Source organism: Pieris brassicae, chromosome 11 (assembly GCF_905147105.1).
Source record: "Pieris brassicae chromosome 11, ilPieBrab1.1, whole genome shotgun sequence".
Taxonomy (NCBI): domain Eukaryota; kingdom Metazoa; phylum Arthropoda; class Insecta; order Lepidoptera; family Pieridae; genus Pieris; species Pieris brassicae.
In genome coordinates this window covers 8,546,016-8,563,800 of record NC_059675.1, presented here as the reverse complement: position 1 = coordinate 8,563,800, position 17,785 = coordinate 8,546,016, and the positions used below count along the sequence as shown (strand labels likewise).

The 17,785-nt window shown below is 32.2% G+C and overlaps 4 protein-coding genes across 6 annotated transcripts; 2 read left to right on the top strand and 2 right to left on the bottom strand.

Annotated features, from left to right (window-relative positions):
* The first annotated feature begins 85 nt into the window (after nt 1-85).
* LOC123716720 (NADH dehydrogenase [ubiquinone] 1 beta subcomplex subunit 6-like) lies at nt 86-962 on the top strand. The gene is made up of 3 exons (XM_045672586.1): nt 86-359; nt 434-535; nt 661-962. Exons 1-3 carry the CDS (start codon nt 117-119, stop codon nt 805-807), a joined length of 492 nt encoding a protein of 163 aa, XP_045528542.1. The 5' UTR covers nt 86-116; the 3' UTR covers nt 808-962.
* Nucleotides 908-2,444, bottom strand: LOC123716718 (probable dimethyladenosine transferase). The gene is made up of 5 exons (XM_045672584.1): nt 2,282-2,444; nt 1,923-2,109; nt 1,523-1,826; nt 1,181-1,402; nt 908-1,061 (listed from the first exon to the last, which is right to left on the bottom strand). Exons 1-5 carry the CDS (start codon nt 2,337-2,339, stop codon nt 912-914), a joined length of 921 nt encoding a protein of 306 aa, XP_045528540.1. The 5' UTR covers nt 2,340-2,444; the 3' UTR covers nt 908-911.
* A 35-nt stretch (nt 2,445-2,479) lies between these two features.
* Nucleotides 2,480-14,211, top strand: LOC123716717 (transportin-1). Of its 2 annotated transcripts, none has more exons than XM_045672583.1 (16): nt 2,480-2,939; nt 3,177-3,509; nt 3,672-3,887; nt 4,103-4,225; nt 4,813-4,908; nt 5,184-5,367; nt 5,541-5,752; nt 5,995-6,204; nt 6,573-6,884; nt 7,107-7,214; nt 7,457-7,630; nt 8,265-8,436; nt 8,857-8,952; nt 9,833-9,908; nt 10,680-10,983; nt 11,322-14,211. In XM_045672583.1, the coding sequence occupies exons 1-15, from the start codon at nt 2,835-2,837 to the stop codon at nt 10,960-10,962; spliced, it is 2,700 nt and encodes an 899-aa protein (XP_045528539.1). In that variant the 5' UTR covers nt 2,480-2,834; the 3' UTR covers nt 10,963-10,983; nt 11,322-14,211. The 2 variants fall into 2 exon arrangements, with proteins under 2 accessions (XP_045528539.1, XP_045528538.1); XM_045672582.1 differs by having other exon boundaries at nt 7,457-7,639.
* On the bottom strand, nt 14,187-17,536 carry LOC123716719 (doublesex- and mab-3-related transcription factor 2). 2 transcript variants are annotated; one of them, XM_045672585.1, is made up of 3 exons: nt 16,940-17,536; nt 15,982-16,126; nt 14,187-14,588 (listed from the first exon to the last, which is right to left on the bottom strand). In XM_045672585.1, exons 1-3 carry the CDS (start codon nt 17,135-17,137, stop codon nt 14,356-14,358), a joined length of 576 nt encoding a protein of 191 aa, XP_045528541.1. In that variant the 5' UTR covers nt 17,138-17,536; the 3' UTR covers nt 14,187-14,355. The 2 variants fall into 2 exon arrangements, 1 of the variants encoding a protein (XP_045528541.1); XR_006754604.1 differs by lacking the exons at nt 15,982-16,126; nt 16,940-17,536 and adding an exon at nt 14,711-14,922 and having other exon boundaries at nt 14,451-14,588.
* Nucleotides 17,537-17,785: the final 249 nt, after the last annotated feature.

Sequence of the window (17,785 nt, the reverse complement as noted above, 5' to 3'; positions counted from 1 at the left end):
GTGTTGTGACTTATGATCAAGTGTCATTAATTTTAATACCTAGGAACTTCGGCAGAAACTATCAACTAAGAATATCCGAATAACTATTGAATTTTAGGCGTTTTATACTCTTAATTATGGCTCAAACTGCCGGTGTCAAGCCTATGACCATTGCTGGTCGGGTGGCATCAGAAAGGGAAAGATGTATTGGAATGACTGACGCTGAACGACAGTGGCGGAAACAATGGTTAAAGGATCAAGTATTGGCTCCAAATGAACCTGTGCATGTTGAAGAATACTGGAAAGAACGTACCAATCCTATACGTCGTTTGTATCGCAAACCTTTAGATGCTCTTTTTGAAAAACTATCACCTGTTTTGGTAAGATTACATAATAATAACCTTATTAACTTAACGAAGATTATTTCAAAACATCGTGTAAATATATGTTTTAGGGAGTAAATCGCGCGGCAGATTATAGATATATCACAGGAAAACTTGGCTTTATTGCTGTTGGTGTGTTAGCAGCACATTACTATTTTAAATATGGAGGAAATGTAAGTAAATTTTGTGTATATACTAACATTAATATATCATAATGACTAAAATATACACTATGATCTAAATGATTTTTCTCAACTTACATGCTGTAACTCTTTTTAAAATATATTGTTTTTTATAGGACTGGACTAAAAAGGGAGGCTGGAGAGTGGTGACATCAAAGCCAATTGTTTTGCCTGGTCAGCCTAGATTCCCTTTTAAATCTGAACGAGTTAGTGATGCCGATTATGCTGACAGAGGTTTCAAAGATTCTGTACTTATTAAGTGAGCTACTTGATTAGATTACTTTTTTTTTAATATGTATTTATTAGAAAAAATCATGTAAGGAAAACATTGTTAGATATTTTATGTGAATAAAAAATAATCAATATTTTATGCAAAGTGTATTCCTTCTGAATTAAAAGCATGTAGTAGCTTCATAAAGTCATCGCAATCCATTGTTCTTGCCCGCATTTGATCTGCTTCTGCCCTAGTCAATATATCTTGGACTTTTTGTTTTATTTCAAAATCTTCTGGGATCTCCTAAAAAGAGGTGTAATTAGTGAATTGTTAATTAATTATAATAAATTGATCTTATTTTATTTACAGCTTTTAAGATGTCTAATTACATACAAATTTATTTAAAAAAGTTTTTTTATAACCTTATTATGTAGAGAACAATGGACTCTGTAGTTTTTCTCTAGAACAGCCATTGTAGTGCTGTGTTTAAAGGCAGCTGCCAGTGTCTTATTTTTTCTAACAAATGCAATTCTTGTTAATCCATCCCACTCCACAAAATTTATTGGAGGAGGAGGATTTCTTGGTTCTATTCTTACAACACTTGATTCAACCTTTGGTGGTGGGCGAAAATTATTTTTGCCAACCTAAAAAAAGATGATAACATAAAAACTCAATGACTTAGTTTAATACAAATAAATTCAAGAGATATTAAAATTTATCATAATATAATTAATAATATGAAATATACTTATTTCTAGTAATACCTTCATTAACATATCAACCCTAGCCAGGAGTTGTGTGTTAATAGATAATCTACAATATAATTTATCTCCAGGTTTAGCCACAAGCCTCTGTGCAAATTCCTTTTGAAACATTAATACTGCACATCTAAAGAAAGGACGATGAAGTAATAATTTAAATACAAGTGGGGAACTAATTTGATAAGGTATATTTGCCACACATATATCAAAGAAAGGTAGATCTGTTTTCAATACATCTCCTACTAAGATTTGTAGTTTAGCTTGATATGGAGTACCTTGGACTCTTTTTTGTAGTTCTGCAACTAATCTGAAATAAATTTAAATTGTTTATTCAATGGGACAATATTATAAAATCCTGTAGACATGCAACAAATTCAAATTAAGTAATAATAATAAAAATTACCTTGTATCAATTTCACAGGCTATTACTTTTTTAACTCTATCAAGCATTTTTATAGTCATATTTCCTGTGCCAGGTCCAATTTCAAGGGCTACATCTGTTGGTCTTAATCCAGTTTTGTCCAGCATAGATGTTATGATCAAGGGATTTTTTAATATGTGCTGACCAAAATCCTTGTTGAATTGAATACCTAAAATAAGTTACACTTTAACTAAGCTAATATATATACTATTTAAGTCTTAGAAGTAAAATTATAGTTTAAGGATATTTATTAAGGGCGTACTTAGATAACGGAATTTTACCAAAATAATGAGAAAATTAATAACAAAGCATGCATAAATAACCTCAATTTAAGTACCTACCTTGTTTCGCAACTTCATTATGAATTCGGGATTTTTTTTCAATTTTAACTTTAGGCATCTTCAAATATTGTGACGAAAAACGATTAACCACGTTTGTTTATTTATTTTAAAAATGCTAACTTTCTATCAATATTCAATAAGTACTTATCGGCTGATGTTTGCACAGACTCGACTAGAAGTAGAAAACAGTTCAATGTTGTCACAGTCATGGTTTACTTACGTAATTTTTTAAATCCACACTATGTTTATGGTATATGTGCACTGTGCAGTCTTATTTAAAATATAAATTAATATTAGAAGACTAAAACTTTATTTTTAGAACAATGAATAAACAAAGGCTGATTTGTGACTTTAGAAAAAGTCTACGATATCCATGTAATAATAAAATATATTTTCTCAACTTTATCTGTGACCAATTCATGTAATAAAAAATGTGACTATTTCAAAATTGCTATTAGATGGTATCACTAGAAAATCCGTCAAAATTTTTGGCATGGTTGATTTTTGCGAGGTCGAGTAAGATACAACCGTTTTATTGAAAATATTTATTATTATGAAAATGGAGTGGAAACCTGAAGAAGAAGGATTACGACAAATTTTAACTCTGTTGAAGGAGTCCCAATCGCCGGACACTGCAACTCAGAGAGCAGTTCAACAAGTATCCTTTTTGCAACCGTAGCCTCCAATGTATTCGGCGTGGATGTTTTTTGTTTAAATTATTACAGTATTAATCAATTATTAAGCTTAATTTTGTAAAATGTAATGTAAATGTTCTAAAATGTTAGAGTTGAACCAAAACACGAAGCATTCATTTAAAATCCACGCTCTTGATAAAATCGATTTTCCGACATGACACTCTTTGACAGCTTTCGATTTCCTAATAATGTAATTTCAGAAATTAGAGGAATTGAATAAATATCCAGATTTTAACAATTACCTCATATACGTCCTGACAAAACTTGTTTCGGAAGAAGAACCGACAAGGTCACTTAGCGGTTTAATTTTGAAAAATAATGTAAAGTCACATTACAACAGCTTTTTACCGGAGGTCGCAGAGTTTATAAAGCGAGAATGCTTATCTGCTATCGGCGATCCATCACCATTAATTCGAGCTACTGTGGGAATTATCATAACAACTATTGCCAGTAAGGGAGAGATTACATCTTGGCCTGAACTCTTACCTTTATTATGTCAAATGCTAGATTCACAAGATTACAATGTTTGTGAGGTATGAAATCACTATTATCTATGATTAATCTGTTACTGTCTTAAAGTTTAATTATATAGGAAAACAAATGTTTTTAATATCATTTGGATAAAAATATAATATAAATTATACTACTTATTTTAGATGTTTAAATTAAATATGTTTGTTTTTATTTTATTTTAGGGTGCATTTGGAGCACTTCAAAAAATATGCGAAGATACAGCTGAACTTCTAGATAGTGATGCCCTAAACCGACCATTAAATGTCATGATACCTAAATTCCTACAGTTTTTTAGACATTCTTCTCCAAAAATAAGATGTCATGCTATTGCTTGTGTCAATTTCTTTATTATGAGTAGGACACAAGCACTTATGTTGCATATTGATGCCTTTATTGAAGTAAGTATATATTATTTATTTATAATCAGTTATTAATTGCAGTAGATAAATTTAGATGATCTAATATTTTTTTTTCATGATATCATAGATTTATAACATACTGAAGACCAAGCTCACATTGTTAAATAAAATAACTAATTAAAAACACAGTATTAAACATAGGTAATGTGTGCATCAGAAGATAACAATAACTGTATTGACTTATTGTTTTTTAGAACCTCTTCTTTCTTGCAAGTGATGAAGATCCAGATGTTCGGAAAAATGTTTGCCATGCTCTAGTTTTACTGTTGGAAGTTCGTTTGGATAGACTTACACCTCACTTGCCAAATATCATTGAAGTAAGTTATTAACACTATTTTAATAAATATTTAATTCTGTACCAAGGGATAAGATAGTTATAGTGTGACATAACATAAGTGTTGACATTTTCATCAACACTTAGCAATATATTAAAAATTTCACCAAACGTTCACACAACAACACTGACCATTCAGACCTTCAAAAACTGATTATGAGTACAATTTCAAGAAAGCAGTTATGTCTTCAGCAGTCAATAAAAACACACTCATATGTAGAAATATATGTATATTTTATTATTATTTAATTATGTTATATTTGTGATTGTATATATTGGTTTTTGTTTGTATCTTATAAATTCATATTTTATAATATGCATATATATAAAATATATAACTGTCAATAAGGCAGTAAAAACAACTGTTTCTAGTCTGTAGCTAGATCTAATGGTACAAATGTTTAGGTTTACATGATACTGATGTTTTATAACATATAATCTAAACACCACTTCAGATAACTAGGTAGGACTTTGCTTACAACATTCTATGATTTATCTTTGATGTTGCCAATAGTTGTATTTAAATTAGCAATTGTATATTGCAAACATATAATATCATTTCTCTTACAGTATATGTTGCTACGGACCCAAGATGCAGAAGAGGCTGTTGCATTGGAAGCATGCGAATTCTGGCTGTCACTGGCTGATCAAAGCATCTGTAGGGAGGTAAGTAGTTGTGTTTAAAAAAATGCACTGCACGGCTAGGCAAATTTTTAATAATCACATCAGTACATCTTAGTAAATATGTATACTGCCTAGTCCAAAACTGGCCGTGGAACTTTTATAATGCCATTTCAAATGCAGCATTTTTGATTTTTTCTTTTGCATCTCCAAGTGGATTGCATGAAAACCTGTTATATGCAACTTTTTGAATCATTACGTCAAATCGGGTAGCAACGCTTGAATAAAAGTCGTTAAAACAAAATCCCTGTGATTTGTAGGTTCTAGGCCCTCGTCTGCCAGCACTATTGCCAGTTTTAGTCAGGGGTATGCGTTATTCCGAAATGGATGTAATTCTGCTTCGCGGTGATCGTGATGACGATGCAGACGAAGAAGAGCCAGACCGAGACGCGGATATACGGCCTAGGTTCCACAAACCTCGTTCACATACCATCAAACATAATGGTATATCAGTTTTTTTGTACCCCTTTTTCAGTATGAAAGAGATTTGGCACCTATTTAATCTATCATCTAAACATTGATTTATTCTAATTTATCTCTTGTTACCCGACGTTTGACAAATTAAGAATATTATTAGACACTAGAAACTAACTAATGCTTTATTGCTTCTTGGTTAGTTGGTGGAGGTGATAGCAACATGTCAGGTGGTGGGGATTCGGACGATGAAGATGATGGTGGCGACACAGACAGCTCTCTCTCTGATTGGAATCTTCGGAAATGCAGTGCCGCTGGTCTAGATGTGCTAGCTAATGTATTTGGGGCAGACTTACTTCCCGTTTTGTTTCCAATACTTAAGGAAACACTATTTCATGATGATTGGGTTATCAAGGTGAGTTAAAACAAACTGTTATTATGATTTTACTAAACTACGTATTTATTTCAATGGACAGTTGTATTTTTTTTCCTATCCTTTTTTAATATCATTGATTTACAGTCCCCCGCGCCGGGGCAACTTATTAAAGTAACGCGGAGTGTGAGTTTCGGTTCAAGAGTTGCAATGAACCCTCTAAAGCCCAATGTCCCTATGATTAAGGATTGTGACATTGGGTTATGTATTTTTTTAATTTACAGGAAAGCGGCATTTTAGCCCTTGGTGCCGTGGCAGATGGGTGTATGGTGGGTATGGTGCCACATCTACCCGATCTTGTGCCATACCTCGTGTGCTGTTTGTCTGAGCGTAAGGCTCTCGTACGATCTATCACTTGCTGGACCCTATCACGATACTCCCATTGGATAGTATCTCAATCTCATGATCTATACCTACGACCTGTTATGACTGAGGTGAATAGTCTTAATATTTTTTATCTAAATTGACAAATCCAATAGTTTAATTATAATGAGTTGTAGATTATACTATGGTCAATAAAATCTAATCCGAGCTTAATGCTTCAAACAATATAGTCTGACTTGATAGCTGGTGTATGTTGATTTTGGTAGGACAATTCCTATAAATTTTTAAACATAAATATTTTGTTCTTCAATAAGTGAAACATATTTGTTTGCTAGAAATAGCACTGATGATGCTACCTATGCTATAATACCAAGAAAATAAAAATGTTTATACTTTGACGATTGACACTCTTTTAATAACAAGTAAATACAAATTTAAATTATCATATAAATTATTTTAAACATGTTGAATATTTCAGTTATTGAAACGCGTGCTCGACAACAATAAGCGCGTACAAGAAGCAGCGTGTTCCGCATTCGCGACCCTTGAAGAAGAGGCTTGTACCGAGCTTGTTCCTTATCTGGGACATATTCTGCAGACCCTGGTGTTTGCCTTTGGCAGATATCAGCACAAAAATCTTCTAATACTATATGATGCTATCGGCACTTTGGCTGATTCGGTGGGACATCACTTGAACAAGCCAGAATATATAGGGCTTTTGATGCCTCCGCTCATCACAAAGTGGAATGTTCTTAAGGATGAAGACAAAGATCTCTTTCCGTTACTTGAGGTAGGAAAGGATATTATAATATAATACGCATTTATAAAATGTGTATTTTTTTTTATTTGGACTAAAAAACAAAACCAAAACTGTATGAAACATAACGAAATAAATTGTAAAATTTATTTTATAATCATATAGTTATGCTTAATTGAAATTTTTATTTTATACATTCTTGCTTTTCTATTTTACTATGTACGCATAGAATTGAATAGAAAAATATTTTTTCAGTGTTTATCATCAGTAGCAACAGCTCTACAGTCAGGCTTCCTTCCATATTGTGAACCTGTATTCAGAAGATGTGTATCTCTCATCGAACAAACATTAAATCAGAACATTGTATGTATAATATCAAACTAACGCCTATATTACTATACACTATTTAAGTCTTTTTTCTGTCAAATTGTCTTTACACTGTGATGAAAAGTGACAGAGCTTTAGGTAGGTTTGTTTTATTAGAAGTTGTTGACAGGTGTTTTTAAAATATTTTTATTTAGTCAAGAGTATTTATGGGAGTTGGTGATAGAATATGTTTTTTTTTGCTTTAAGATGTTTATACCTAATAACAAATATCATTTTAGGCAAACACACAGAGCCCGGAACAATTCGACGCACCAGATAAAGACTTTATGATAGTTGCCCTTGACCTCTTAAGCGGGTTGGCCGAAGGGCTGGATGGTCACATCAATCATCTGGTGCTAAATTCGAACTTGATGCAGTTGCTTTACCAGTGCATGCAGGACCCCATGCCTGAGGTACATCCTGTATGTTGCGCTTTACTCATGGGAATGTAGGGTATTGAGTGCTCTGAGAGGGTATTGAATATGATATAAAGATGGAAATACTTTTTTGTTGTGCTTAGTGAACACTGCTCTGACAGAGTGGCGGACGAGTGCCGACTTTTATGCTATGTGAACAAATAATAATTTCAATTTATTTAATATTTACAACTCAGTCAAAATTAATTTTGGAATTGAAAATTAAAAGGGGCAGTCACATTGGTTTTTCTTTTGGCCGAGTAGGTTGTTGGATGTAATTGTTTGCCGGAAATTGAAGCGAAGGACCTCTGAGGTATATGTCTGTTAAGAATAATCATATCGCTCAATATTCTCTCAAAGTGCACAAAACAACCATTTTTATTCACTTTTATATAATTTATCATTATTTAATTCTCATCATATGTATTCTAATACTTCATATTTCTGTTTATTATGTTATATAAGTATATATGCACATAATAATATATTATCTTAAAATTTCTAGCAGCTTTTAATTTTAGTAGGAAATTAAAATATAATGTTCTTTGGTAATACACAAATTACTAATATTGGGGTTTGGGTAATATATTTTTTTTAATTTTGGCAACCAATATAATATCCAATATTTTAGGTGCGCCAATCGTCTTTTGCGTTGCTAGGCGACCTAACTAAGGCATGTTTTCAACACGTGCACCCATACATTCCGGAGTTCCTGCCAATACTAGGCATGAATTTAAACCCGGAAATTATATCTGTGTGTAATAACGCCACTTGGGCGATTGGGGAAATCAGTATTAAGCTTGGTGAGTAATAGTCGTTTTTATAAGTTGGTCATTTTACGTCATGAACACGTCGTTGTGTCATTCTCAGAAAGATACCTTATTTGTTTGTATATATAAAACTTTTAAACTTATTAACGATTGTATCAGCAAGTTATAAACCTCCCTCGGGATATTTTTATGTGAAATAGTACTTAATGACTAAAAACACAATTTTAAAAGTAAGTGTAATATTTCAAATTTTTTACTCATTATTCATAATTACTATATTTGTTTACACTGATAAAGTTAGTAATTCAGTAAAAATGTTGCAATTAGGTAATTGTTTATTTTGTTTGAAATTCTCAAATAAATTACGAGTCGATGCTACGAAAGGTTTCTAAAACATGACTATTAATTTAGAATTTAATGAAAATTTTAAAGTTAATCGTATGGTGTTTTCAGGTCCGGAAACATCTAAATATATTCCGTTAGTTTTGAATCACTTAGTCGATATTATTAATCGACCCAACACACCCAAAACACTATTAGAAAACACAGGTAAGTTCAATTAACATACATATAGCATTTAAATATAAAATATTACTTTGAGTTTAAAACGTATGCTTAATAATAAATTAATATATGATTTGAAATCAAATAACTATATTATTTAAAATAATTAATTTACATACATAAATTCTCACGCGTATACATTAAGCTTGGCTTTCGTTGTTTATTGAAAAAGCATAACCTTAACATATAGCATATAAATAAATATTGTGAAAATTTAGAAATATGCCATCTCTTATTGCTGAGTCTTTTCAAACAATAACATTTTATTGTATAATGACATATAGCAATGTTCATTAAAATAAAAGCAGTTCATAGCTTAATAAGTATATTTGTTTATATTAATTTAAATTTATTTTATGTGCTGTTACCGATATAACAACCCCTATGTTCCTCATGCCATTATCTGTATTTTAGACAAAAAGTTCTAGTAATGTGTAGATTGTGCTAGCATATTTAGGACCGATTTCCTTTTAATGTTTTAAAGATTGTTTTAATTTATGGGGATTTTTGTAAATATCACTCGTAGTTCCAATAGAACACAAGTGTGGGCCTGACTGAAAAGGTGATTTTGATCTATATTTTGGGCATGAAATGTGAAACTAAAATGAGAATCTTATTTTATTTGCATTTAATTCAATTGTCTCAATCCAATTTTATTGGCTCAATTTTAATAAAAAATCTAATGCCTAATCAAAGCCACCTTTTGTATCGTATATATTTAATTTAATTAGTTATATTAATGTTTAGTAAATTATTTCTTCGGAACACTGATTTGTTGCTCTAACTTGATTATATAAGTGTAATATGTTTTGGATGGTTTGTTGATTTGTTTTATTGGTTTTGTTCTCGGTATGTCGTGGCGTAGCGATAACTATCGGTCGGCTAGGTTATGTGTGCCCCCACGACGTCGCACCCGTTTTACAACAATTTGTACGCCAGTGGTCTGTAGTCAAATTTTTTTTATTACTTTATATTATAATTAATTTGTTCGATAAGTTTATAGTATTATTTCGATCGTGGATGGTGTTGGCTTATTGATATGTGTTTTATTATTTTCTCATTTATGTTGAGGCTGGCATGTTTATGTACAGAAAGGAGCACACTTTGAACATGTTATAGTTGGGATGGGAAACTATCGTTTTTTTATTCCGTGTTACCTATGTGTTGAACACCATCCGCTTTCTAAATATATATTGATGCTAAATTTCTTTACTACTCAACCAAACTGTAAGGCAAATTTTACACTAAGCCCTGTTTCAAACATTTTTGAAAAATCAATCCTATTTGCTTTCAGTTTGGTAAGCTCATAATATGTATTTTAATTTATTCTTTGTAAACATTTTCAATCACTGATATATTATTCCACAATAACCATACTACTTATTTTGCGTTTGTCCCCTTTTTATTTAATTATTAGAGTTTTATTTTAATTCTTATTAGTTTTTTTATGATTTTTCTTGCGGTTCATGTTTTTGTATTTATACAATTAAACTATACAGAATAAGTTGACTGTAAGTGCAAAAATATTGAACCTTTATTAAAATACACAACAGTCATATGTTTGTATTTAAATAAAGTTTATTTCATTAACGCGAAATAGAGAAAACGTATGTACCTACTAACATTTTTTGACTTTTGTGTATTTTAATGGACGTGAGATTTTTATCGTAGTTCTATCATTAATATTAACGATACGAGCGATATCATAACAGGTGTACATCACTGCGGAATATCCGCGACAATGAAGAGAAAGATTCAGCATTCCGAGGCATTTGTCAAATGATACAAGTAAATCCCGGGGGCGTGGTCGCAGACTTTATGTTCTTCTGCGACGCGGTTGCCTCGTGGTCCCATCCGAAAGAGGATTTAAAGGAAATGTTTACGAAGATCCTTCATGGGTTCAAGAACCAAGTGGGAGAGGAGAACTGGCGCCAGTTTACCGATCAGTTCCCTATGCAACTGAGCGCGCGGCTTTCCGCCATGTGCGGGATATAAGACTCTACGACTCGTTAAATGGTAAGAAAATATAATATACGCTAAAAGTTGCGTAAAATACCAAATTTTTTCTATTCTATTGAATTAACTAGGAAACCGATTCGAAGCACCAAAGTGTATGGGTCCGGGTCCAGGGCCAGAATTAAGGTCAGGTTTTAAATAATATAATATAAATTTTACTATTGCAGCAGAAAAACAATTGGGCTCATCGCCGCGCTTATAAGCTAAGGAAACGTGGTGTACAAATATGTACTTGGCGCGACACATGACACTTTAGATAGAACTAAATGCACTGTTTCGAAGGTCAAACATCCGAGAGATATATTAATTGGATTTAAATTAGATTACGTTAATTCCAGGGGAACCAATGTCAGCAGGGTCGGGGAGACATTGCATGGCCGGGAAAAGGCCGGGAGGGTGTGCCAACAATTCTGTGACGCTTTAGTGCTCCTTACGTGTATTACGCGGCATCCACTTAACTGACAAGAGTCTATGACTCGAGGGGAAACGCACATGGGAAACGGGGTGCTAGGCTTAGGAACCACGTTGCATGCTTACGTGGGCACATATATTGCAGTCGTTCTGCCTCTAGTTTAGTACTTCACTGTTTCAGAGCTGAAACTCCGACTATCAAAACGTTAAGCCAACGTTGACGTACTACTTGGTTGTAAGGTAGACTTCAGCTCTTGATTGCTAGTGAATCGGAATGTTATATTGCATGAACTTAGTCATTAGTGTACGTGTAACGTACTTTTCGAATTGGTTTTTTCAATTTTTTCAGTTGTGACGGAGAACGTTTTGTCTACCCAAATTCCGTAGTTGATTTCCAAAAAAATTCAGCTTATGTACTCAAAATGTGGTTTATTTTTGACTGAAGTCTGATACATAGATTTTGTGTTCACATAGTAACTAAACCTTGTCTATATAATCTATAAATATTACAAAACTTGTGTTTTATACGCATTTATCTGTTTCACAACTAGTTTTATATGTATTCTATAAATAAAATTGTACGTGTTTAATATAAATTACAAAGACTTAGTGAAATCGAGAATTTATGTCAACTGTGATTTGTGACTGGTTTATTTCGAGTAATATTTAATTATGTGTATGTTTATGTCTGTGACGCGTCGATATATCGCTTTGATAGTTTTTACGTCATGTGGGTATCTGCTATATAATACCAAATAGTATTTTTAAATGGTTTATTTTGTTTGTATGTTTGTTGATCGCACGTAGCATATTGAAACCTTAACCGAGCACAGTATATTGCATGTAACAGTTTTATAGATAGGGTTAAAAATAATAAAAATAGATTTTGATAAAGTTCCTACAACATTTAGCCCAGTTAGTAAAAATGGTATGCTCGTGTTAAGTTTTCGACAAGTTATTGTGTGATCAACTATGAATGATTAAAGTGTATTTAAATAAATAGATTTCATTATTATGTATATGTAAATATATTATTTCGTTGTATTTTAATGTAATAATTATATGCAATTAAATTGTTACTTTTTATATTAAAAACTTAAAAGTCTGACTTTAACTACTTGTTATGTCATTTACGTACAGATACTCAAAGCCAGCAACCTTTTTTTATTGTTTATTACATATGAAATTAATTTTTTAGTAATTGAATATCACTAAATTAACCATCAACGCCATGTTAGAACGCAATTGGATTTTTTTTAACAATCACAGTGAATAATACTAAAAGGAGGTATGCTTATTTGAGGTCTAGTGATAAATAGATAACATTTGCAATATTGTATTAGTAGTTTTAGTTTGGATCATGAGCATTATTTCGGGGGTACAATTTTAAACATTCCTAGGGCCTTGAATAGGGCGATTTCGTTTTGAGTCAAAAATGTACATAATGCAATATTTCATTGAACGCATTAACGCATGTTGTTTGAAATATATGATTATGTAAATCCCTGTCCCGAAAATCCTGTGAAGTTCCTACCCCGATTCCTTTCTAGTCCCACTCCCTGTGATGTGCCAACGAAGCCATAATGTGCAAAGCGCTCACTTTACGTTCAATTTTTGTAGTCTAGTCTCACGTTTCAACGTGACGTTCACAAAGCCAGCCCGTTATTAAAATGTAAGAATTCACTTCTCGGCGTCGCATTATTGTCTAAGGATTTAATTTACGCGAAACTACGGGTGTCTCAATTTATTTTTAAGATTATTAGATATTTTCACTGTATATTTTTATTGTAGTTTTTTGTTCTGAAAGTGATAATAGCTTAAGTGACCGATGTGTGAGTGAGCGGCGTTCGTAAGGCACCATTCCTTTCCTCAAGATTCATTATATTCAAATAATTAACATTGCAAGTATTATATTAAGAAAATTATTTTAAATATATGCTACAATAATTTTATTTCAACATTGATAAGAAATAAAAAAATCTTTTAAATTAGCCAATATTTTGTGTTGATAAACATAATGTGTGAACATCAAACACAATTGTACAACTAGCAACACAGTTGACATTATCCCATCTAGAAAAAAATTCATATTTATCGCAATCAGTAGTGTATGAATGATTTTTAAAATTAAAGTTGCTTTATCGCATAAATACTCATCAATTTGTATCTAGATCATAATATTCGTTACCGTGGAGCCAAATTATATGAATCATACTTTCGTATCTATTTTGATATCTATATTCTATTTTAATGTTTATAATGTATTTTCATCATTTTATATTTATGTTTAACGAATAAATTACTGTCATTATTGTATCCCGTTGGCATGATTTCAGTGTTGTAGCTAAAAACTGGGTTTATTGCAATGATGTGTTAATGAAGTGGGTACAACGTGCTTTTAATGTTGAACGAGTTCTTTGCTACCTCGAATAAGGCCTAATGTACGTTTTACCAGCATCACAGGCAAAATCAACGTTTGTAACCGATGGTTTAAATAAAAGTAATTTATAATTTCGCTCAAAAGGAAATCTCCTCCTAAGAGGTACGACTGTTTCTTTATACGATGTTTTTGTTTAGACAAAAAAAACCTATGAAGTCATGGTAAAATTTCTGTGTGAAATATATAATTTTCCGTTTTATATTAAAGTCGTATTTGTACTCACTGTTTGTCAGAATTGTACATACATACCTAATCAAGGCACGACACGTGCGCTACACTTAAGTATTTAGTACGTAATGTAAGTTCTGGTTGTATTCATTGACCTCACCGTGAAATTCTTTTACCATACATTTCGTTAATAAAGCACTCATTGTTCAGTTTGATGTTTTATTTTTTGTTACCTTTAATTAAAGTCCATTTGTATAATTCTATAATTTTTAATCACACCTTAATTACGATTTTCATAAATGTTTATTAAATATATAAATTATATGGATAAACGCAAATATCTAGCCCTCTAATTATTGCACACCAATAATAGATTCGATTGAAAAAGATATCTTCGGCCGTGGAGGTTGCGTAGGCGTATAGTTTGTGAGTAAAGCCGCTAAAAGATGTCTGCAAAATATTGCAGCATGTGGCGGTTCTGGGAACGACTGTGGCAAGTCCCGCTCAAGAGCTGCATCCGCAAAAGCACGTCGTTTCCGAACACGTTCGGACCATGCCTCTTCAGTGGCGGTTGGCTGATAGTTACCTAAAATACATTTATTGTATAAAAAAATTCTTAAAAAACGATGGGTTGTTAGATTTACATACGTATTATTTCTATCAAGTGAAATGCTGAAATATTTGAAATGCAAGACATAAAATGCTAACATTGTTTAATACGAATTTCTAAAACATAATTTTTGGCACTCATCGGATATCATTAGCGCGGGCGGAAAGACGTGTTTACAGACAACATCGTAATACGACACCGCGACAAAGAGCCGCCTCCGAGTTGTCTTGTAAAACAATATTCACATTTTTTACTACTCATAAAAATAGTTAAAAGATATTTAGTCTTGTTGTTAATAGACAGTGAAATGTTACCGACTCTTAGATGACAGCTTTTGTTCTTTAATGAAGGGGACATGAGACGGGTCGTTTGAGTTTTTATTACGCGAAGTGCCTATTTTTAATTGTCTGAAGAGTATCTTTTTACATTGCGGCAAATTACTGACTGTTCAGAGGTTACCACACTTTCTAAAATAGCTTGATATTTTTTTTAAATAATTCACTATGTTCCCACTTGTTTATAACTTCTCAGTCTCACTGCCAAAACAATGTACCTAAATCTGTTTTTGTTTTAATAAATGGGTCTCAAATCTTGTTAAATACACAACTTTAGTTAATGTACCAAACAAAATATTTATTCAGCTAATTCGCATTGTTCGTTTCATTTGTGAGAAACGAAACACACGACAGTGTCGCCTCGCTTACAACAATAACAATGCTGAGTGGCTGACAGCCTATACGACACATTTTCTATTATTAACCAGTGTACGCTGGGAACAAAACAAAGTACTAGGTGTCATTTTAATAATTTATAATTATGTTCTCTTACTTTATTTATAACGCTCTTAGTATTTTAGGCCCTATCAAATAAATAAAATTCAATGTTATACGAGAAAAATGTGACAGTAGATACCTTAGTATTAATATTAACTACTAACTTAATAAAATGTCATTGATATTTCTCTGTTTATTTTAATGTGAGAAGGGTAATCGTTTCTTCGTGTAATATAACCAAAATCTTGGATTTAAATAAAGAAAGCATGTTGCTGGAGCTGTATTGGCCTAGTGGCTTGAGCGTATGACTCTCATCCCAGGAACATTTTTTATGGAATTTAACACTCGCTCATGTCAGGAAGAAGGTTCATCACCTAGTTGCCTATATACCTAATATAAAAACTATTACGATACGGACAAAGAAATCTGAGGACTAGACCAAAGGTTGTAGTTGTCATATTTTTTTTATATATTTAAAAGTCACACACTTCGTCTTTTACATGCAAAAAGTTTGATGAAATGGCATCAATAGTTTGTGCCGTTGTTTTGATTTTTTTAATATAAGAACCGATAGATTATATACGCGTATCACATACCTAGGTTTGTATGATGCACAGGAAAATTGCGAGACATTTGTATGCAACGTAGACGAGCTCGATAAGCTCTCTTTCGTGCAGCCAGCGCAGCCGCTTCACCCTCGCGAGCCGTGCGTCCTGCGCTTTGCTGCCGGCGTAGAGCTACCTATGGTCATATACATATACATTGTTATTTTATATAGGGCGGAAATAAATAAATGACAGTAATAGGTAATGTTATATTTAACGCAACAAACTACTGTATTTTTACACAGCGTATTTGTACCGTCTATACATATTCAGTCCGTTTACCATGTAAGGGCAATCTAGCCTTACTGTTACCGCTAGTATGTTGGTAGAGTCTACAGGCTGACTTATAATAATTAAGCGTCAGATTTAGGCATAATAATGTTGAAAACGATCCAAGACGATCTCTCGTAAATTGAAGCAATGACGTCGGACTTAAACTTATGATTAAGTCATAGACTTTTCAAGATCGCCGTGACAAATTAAAAATTCCAAATTAAAACTAGATTTGGAATGGAACATAAATATAGGTAAAATAGCGAATAATACAATATTAAAACTAAATTTAAATTAAAACTTAAATCTTATTAATAAACAAGATTACGATAAACAGGAAGATTGTTATAAAATTTATCAATATGATAGCCTATTCAAAAGGGTATTAAAAGTAGCGGATAAGTGAGCCGCAGGTACGTATATTATTTTTTATAATTACTGTAGAGTAACAGGAAATTATTAAAATAGCTTCTGTATCTTACCCTAAAATTGTTACATATCTCTTTGATCTTTCTTGCGTTACTGTTCTCACTATTTGTCGCGTAAGACTTAAATTAAGCAAAGGCAGTTAAAGTAAATTTGGAGTATTGATTGATTTAAAAACTGAGAGTTAAAAGTATTTTACCCAGGTGGACTGTTAAATACTGGACTAGGAATTCTTTCAATAGATACACACCTGGGCAGCCATAACCCGTTGTCTTTCTAAAACCAGAAGACATCCAGGACATCGACAGTCACGCCAGCGGCACAAACGTTTATGTCCCTTCAGACAGGAAATCACTCCATGGTTCCTGCAGCGAGCGCACTTTGGCGTCCGCAGAGCTCTCCGTGTTATCACTTCTTCACGGTTTTCACTTGACATGATGATAGTCATTCCATTAAAAATTTAGGCAAAATAACCTCTTAACTTCTCGCTTCTACATTATAAAACCAATGTATTCGATTGAGAAATATTTAATTTAAAAAAATCTGCCGCTATTTCTACCGGACAAACGATGTTACACTGAAACTTCTTTTCAAAGATTGATAGCTGAAATATCCTGATTTATGTTTAGATCCTGCCAAGCTCCGCCCAACTTTTATACTATTGGCTAATAAACAGATGGGCGGATAACTGTAGAACTTTGTATATCTAACACTATTTGAAAAGTGATACATTTATGATTTGTTGTTTGTTTCTAAAGATCACGACAGCTGTGTGTAATAAGTAGCAAAAAAATAAACACAACTGCTAAAGTGAATAAGAACTTGTCACAGTATCGTTGCTCTCTAGCTGATATTTTGATTCAATAAAATCGTGCTTTTATAATATTATTATTTAAATATAATATTTTTTTGATAATTTTACTTTGTTACTTTTGAAAGTTACATACAAAGTTCAAAAACATTACCTTAACTAATAATATAATTAATGTATGTACAATAATTTAAATTAAATTAAGATAAAATTTACGTAATATTGGAACAAGTATTATTAAGATAGAAATGATTTTATTTCAAATAGTAGTATCATGATGAAAAT